The 6,417-nt window shown below is 39.9% G+C and overlaps 1 protein-coding gene across 1 annotated transcript; it reads right to left on the minus strand.

The window, feature by feature from the left end:
- Positions 1-4,312: 4,312 nt before the first annotated feature.
- Positions 4,313-6,179, minus strand: LOC102717866 (glutelin type-B 4-like). Its single transcript, XM_006647079.2, has 4 exons — positions 5,782-6,179; positions 5,427-5,689; positions 4,870-5,337; positions 4,313-4,772 (listed from the first exon to the last, which is right to left on the minus strand). Exons 1-4 carry the CDS (start codon positions 6,107-6,109, stop codon positions 4,347-4,349), a joined length of 1,485 nt encoding a protein of 494 aa, XP_006647142.1. The 5' UTR covers positions 6,110-6,179; the 3' UTR covers positions 4,313-4,346.
- Between the last annotated feature and the right edge of the window lie 238 nt (positions 6,180-6,417).

Consider the following 6,417-nt stretch of genomic DNA (forward strand, 5'->3'; position numbering starts at 1 on the left):
GCTCCAAGTTTCAGATTATTGCATTATTGTCCTTGGGTCCACATGTAAATGATAGTTCTTCCTAATCAATACTCCTAGGTTTAAAAAACTCTCTAACATGGGTCCATGACGCTAATGGGAGTGGGCTTACATGTCAGTGACACGGAGCCAATGCGAGCAAGGGTAATTTGTAGTGTTATAGATATGATATTCCTCCTACTTCTATGGTAATGTGTCCCCAAGAATACCACATACCCTATTGCATATGGATTGGTATCCTAATAGTTTGGAAAGCATATGATAAAGGAAGAAAATCTTGTTCGGATAGGAAAAGATAGCTAGTCCAATATAGGCATGATCCAACCTACCTAGTTGTATTACCTTTCATGGTTCTTATGTGGAGAAGGAGGTACCTCTTGTTATAAACACAAAGGCTTCCTAGGTGGATAGGAGGTTGAGTCTAGAGAAAAACAAAGGTCACATTCAAATCCCATCAAATTCGATATCACATAGTAGTTGGATAGGCTAGAAGAATATTTGCTCCCATCTTCTGTTCATTCTGGTTCTCACCAAATACATGTAATGTTACTGGTAAGCCCTAGAGGCAATCATAGAGTTGATTGTATGACATACTATGTTTACAAATTTATCATGCATTATTCTCTCAGATAGATGACTTATTACTGATTAATGAATATATGATTCATTTATTGGACTCTTTATGTTGTAAGTTACTATTTTTTCAAAGGTTCCTTGATCAAATATCACATGAGAAACAAATGTGATTAGATGCATGATTAACACATGTATTGATTGATGATTATGTCTCATGGATCATGATATAAAGATACCAAATCGATCATGTGGACACATGTTGGAGAACATGATGTTAGATAGAGCAATGTGACACACTACGAGAGCAATATGTGATGCGCCATCAGTGTTCTCATTGAGTGTCTATGTATAATACTTAGAGTTGAGATTATAATGGTTTCCAACATGTGTAGTGGATTGCTTAGGGACTACTCAATGCTATATCGTGACTGGGTAGTTATAAAAGTTGTTTTTGGGCATACTATGAAATATATAGTGGGATTGAATAATCAAGATGTAATTTGTCTCTCTATTGGAGAGATATCTCTGGGCCTCTCGGTTATTATAGATTATGGAAGTGCATGGCCAATATCGTGAGACAAAGGGATTAATACAAAGATACACAATAGGTTCAGCTGATGTGATCTTTATGTTTGCTCGATGGGTCAATATGTTTTGCTAGGAGCCGCTGTTGGCACATGGACTAAAAATGATTTTTTAGATTGCAACCGAGTATTCATGAACCTTCGGGTCGCATGCTTAATGGGCTGGAATACAAGAATTGAATGTTGATCCAATACATGCTCAATTTGGATTAGGATCTCATGTGGGTCTTGAAGGCCTAGTTTCGGGTATAATATATACAGGGGCGAGAAGGCTGGTTTGGGGCATGAGAAAACCCTAGCCATCGTTCTCCCAAGAAAAACCCTAGCTGCACTCGATTGCTAGCACATCTGCACATGACATTCCTTCCCTTGACGTGTGGACAATAGTAGGTGCATTGCTAGATTTCCGTGTTGATCGACATAGTTGCATCATGAGGTGTATGCGTTTGGAGAAGTTTTGGCTATAGCGACCGACTACTTCCCCCACATTGGCGCACATCAGATCACCGACATTCCTTCTTAGCACATTCTTCCATTGCACCTCGCGTCATGTTGTAATGATCCATGATCCTTTGCTTGCATGGTTCTTGGTTTACATAGTAAAAAAATTGTTTTACGCTATTGTAGCCTATATGTATCACTACATGTAAATGGGAGTAGGGCTATTAACTATCATCAGGGGCCCAAACCTGCATAAAAATCTCTATATTCTTCTCATTGTTGTCTCGTGTATACCTTGGTATCAGCCAATCCATACTCCTCAAATACTATAGTAGTATCTCTATTGATGATGCCAATGGTAGTCGGAAAGCTTCTCATGAGTGCAAGCGGCAAACGACTCGGAATAGGTTGCAGCGACAGATAAAATGTAGCTAGCATCCTTGCAATCCCATGGGTAGCATTTTTAGGCATATTAATGACAGAGACACCTTTGATGAAAGGAAAAGGCAGTGGCTGTGGCAAGCTGCGTGTGCATGCTGGAGCTAAAGTGCGTTTCAATGTGAACTACAACATGCATGTGATCATAGTAGTCTCTAGGAAGCTCACCAAGTGAAGGACCCATGCAAACACAACTTGGGCTGTGGCAACGACGAGCGGATCTACTGATGGTGCTCTGGTCTGTAGCCTTGCTAGTGGTGGTTGCCTTCGTTTGATGATTTGCTAAGTAATGTCATGCGTTGCTACCTAGGAAACGTGCATGCGCAAGTAATCAACCAATGGTCCACTGTACCACATGAATGGAGAGGTAGGGGCATGCATGTGCCTAGCCAAAACCAAACAAGACGTCAACTGAGTTTCCACCTCGATGGACCCTTGAACATTTTTTTGGATAGGAAATGAAGATGGTGTCAATAGAAAGTCGATGTTAGCAGTAGCACCCTGTGGGCTCTGATGGCATTGTGGTGTTCCTGATGACCCACTGCATGGTAGAGGCTGGATTTAGCACAAATGGTAGGGTGTTGAGAGGCAATCACAAGGGATTAGTCATGGAGGATGTCTTGACCTAACGGTGAACAAGAAAGTTGTCTTCCTGGCGGTCAGCGGGGGAAAGGCTGTGAAGATGGTGCCTAGGAGCCATTTCCTCTCTATCCCATTGCTCATTGGTGAGAAGGGTGGATGGGAGATCGAATTGAGGATGATGAATTAAGAACTTGATCTACACGTTGAGGGTGTGTGGTGACATTGTTCGGCGCATGTTATGGCTTGGTGGTGATAGCCATGAGAGTGAGTACAATGACTTAGTGAGAAGTGTAAGTAGTAGATATGAACAAGTTAAGTAAGCAAATGCAAAACATAAAATTTCCTTGAAGATAGAGCATCATAAGAAGAATTGAAGGAGCATGATATCACTACCGACGCCATGTAGCTTGTTCCCATGGAGTCCAGCCTAGTAGCGATCTGCCCAAACATCTCTGCTCGCATGGAAAAGTGAAGGGGGTGGAGAACATCCATTGTCGGTGAACAAGCAAAGGGAGGAGGAAGGAGATGAGGGGAAATATATAAGTTGCTCTAATCAGAGACGTGTCAAATGAATTGATGCAAATAAGTGAGGAGATAAGGATGAACTCTGTATAGCTCATGACTTTTGTGCTAGATATTAGGAACCACAACCATAAATGTATGCTTACTATTATACCCGACAGAAATATGATCTCATTTTTGCTGGTTCATACCTATACCTGTCACAAATAGCTCGCCTGTCTAGTTTTTATACCTGACACAAATTAGAAGCCCGCCTATTTTTCAGATATTTTTTATACATGGCACAAATGATGTATTATTTGTGCTGGGTAGTGTGTATACCTAGCACAAATATATAAGCTCCTATCCTTTTTAGCCTACCAAAACTCGACACAAATAAGGTATTATTTTGTGACGGGTCATGCAAATACCCAACATAAGTACATAGTTAAACTTTTTGTGATGATTATTTATAACTCATCATTTGTGATGGATATTACTTTTGACACATGGGGTGCTCGGTTTTGGAGATATAACATATAGGTGATGGGCTTTCAAGAACCGGCACTAATGCCCTGACCTTTTGTCCAGTTCTGTAGTAGCGAATCCATGTTTCTGCTCTTCGCTTCTACTATCTCATGCATACATTAGCATAAGTTAAACCGTATGTCTTCAAATATCATATTAAGATCCCTGACCAGCAACAATATTGTTTTAAAGGGTTTTGGCGTCTAATGCTTTGTGTGTTGATTTTGTGATTTTGGCTTGGCTATATTCCTTAGTGGTACATGATAGATTAGTTTGCATGTTGGTAGAAGGTCACTAAGATATTAGCTAGGGTTGATTTAGTTGAATTAATTCCAATTTATAGATGACTTCAGATAATTTATTGATGCCTTAAATAAAGAGGTAAAATTGTGAAAAAAATTCAAGTAAGCTCCGAATGACATATAATATTTTGAGCAATTTTCCAAGATTTAATGTTGGACCAAATATTTTTAGAATTTTATCTTCTAACCATTTTAGTGCATATAAACTTATTATTTGAACCACTGTAACATGATATCACCCATATAAACCGAATGAATAGAGAAGACAACTGTAACATTTTATTAGTGCATCAAAACCTCATAACAGAACTATTGCAAAGTTTCATATACTTGCAGATTTTATTTTTGGATATACCTATACTAGTTCATTATTACATCACTCTGAAGCCTCACTTTCAGATTCATTCGACAGTCCTGGGTAGGACTGTTGTTCAAATTTAGGAGTGAATGCACCAAGCTCTTCTCCTCTATTGTTCTTAAGGTCGCGGGCTTGTTCCCTCGAGATGCGATAAGCATTAGCGACCACATCCACTGGCATGGCACGAAGGATTGAGTTCTTCCCTGCAAGTTGGCTCACTATGGAGTTTGCATTGGTCTTGAATGCAATGTATTGGCAGCCTTCCCGCTCTGCTTTCTTCAAGACAACGTAGTGTTGTGGAATGATCAACAATTGCCCGGGACGAAGAACACTATTAAATACCGTCTTTCCAAGGTTACTAACAACCTGAACTCGAGCATGCCCTTGAACCATATACACCAAGCTATGGGCATTCACATTCCAATACGGTGAGAGAATAGCATTCTGTAGAGAGCAGAGAACAATGCTATATTCAAATTATGATATGAATGAAAGAATTTTTGTAGAAAGAGACAGAATGACACTTCTCATCCATACATACCTGGTACAGGTTTACTCTAGTAGCACTCATTTGTACGAGGTTGAGGATAGGGAATTTCTGATTGTTGAGATGTGTGATCCTTCCGGCACGTGGGTTGTAAGTATCAGCACGGCTAGGATTCTCTATGTTCAGCCTCGCATTGATTGTGCAGAAGTTCTCATCCAAACCATTGCAACGAGTAGATTCTTGTTGTTTCTCACTATATTGGACTTGATATTGAGATTGTGCTTGTTCTTGTTGTTGTGTAAAAGTGGGTTTCAACAATTGAAGGCCATTCCTTACGCGTATGATCTCTCCCCTGTGGTCGTTTTGCCCTTGCAATCTCTTTGCTGCCAATGTGCTGATGCCTAATGCCTCACTTAGTAGCTCATGGTTGAATCCGCTAAATATATTTTGCCCAGAGTGTTTCTCGATTGAGCGACCATACACTTGTTGCTCGCGATTGTTGTTACCGGCCAATAAGAAGTCCTAAAATTTTTATCAATAGGAATTAACTACAATGTTTTGCCATGTGAATTGCAACATATGCATATGTATGGACAATGCAATACAATTACCTTCTGTCTTGGTTCAAGCTGATTAGCACTATTATTTATGTCAAAGACATATAGAGCAACAACAGGTGTATCGCCTTCATTGTAGAACCAATGCGCAACACCAGCTGGGAGTGCAACAATATCTCCTTGCCTAAATTGGTGGATCTTTTGGTGCTCATCCCTAAACTTTTGGCTCTGGCTTTGGCCTTCTGGCAAAAATTGTTGGAACTGTTGCTGGTAGGTCGCTGGGCAACCAGGAAATGTTAATCCCATAGAACCTCTCCCTAAAAGTTAAAATGTACCTGTTAGTTTCAAAAGATATAATAAATTTGAGCCAAATTAACAATGTATTTCTCTATATGAATGCTAGACAAACCTTGCATAATGTAGACTACACCAGGAGTATTGGTGTATCTAGGTACCAGAAGGCCTTGAGGCTCAATGACACGTCGGATGACAAATGTACCCGTGCATTGGAACTGTTCATTCCTCTCATCAAAGTACTCAGTAACCCCAGCTTCTGACCTCACTCTCCGAAGTGGTTCAAATGCTTGTAGTCTATCAAATCTACAATCCCTAGAACCACCTCGCCGAGAACTATGCCATGGATTTAGGGTCGGACTAAATAGCTGGGCCATAGAGCCATGGCATAGAAGAAGAACACAAAAGTAAATAGAAAACCGAGAGAAAGTTGTAGTCGCCATAGTTAGAAGAACTGATCGGAAACTTAGGCTGATTGATGTGAATTCAATTACAGAGAGGTAGGTTATATAGGGGATAAAAGCATCTTTAGATATGGGTCAAGGATATAGTTTTTTGATGTGTATACACAATATCTAGCCTATAATACAAAAATGATAAACAGATAAAAGGTCACTTTGCAATATTGAGATATACACACTATGACTCATGATGACATGTCTTGCACTTTTGGAGCAATACAATCAAAGATGGTTGAAAAAAATGTATACCCACAGTGTCGAGATGTGCCTTCGCCTTGTACATAAGTTTC

Source organism: Oryza brachyantha, chromosome 2, assembly GCF_000231095.2.
Source record: "Oryza brachyantha chromosome 2, ObraRS2, whole genome shotgun sequence".
Taxonomy (NCBI): Eukaryota; Viridiplantae; Streptophyta; class Magnoliopsida; order Poales; family Poaceae; genus Oryza; species Oryza brachyantha.

Bases quoted from the DNA above. Each gene is read 5' to 3' on its own strand.
- LOC102717866 (XM_006647079.2), bottom strand. From the start codon at position 6,109: ATGGCGACTACAACTTTCTCTCGGTTTTCTATTTACTTTTGTGTTCTT. The intron at 5,338-5,426 runs GTAATTGTATTG...TAAAAATTTTAG, and splicing joins AGCTTGAACCAAGACAGAAG to GACTTCTTATTGGCCGGTAA. The intron at 4,773-4,869 runs GTATGTATGGAT...TGCTCTCTACAG, and splicing joins CTAGAGTAAACCTGTACCAG to AATGCTATTCTCTCACCGTA.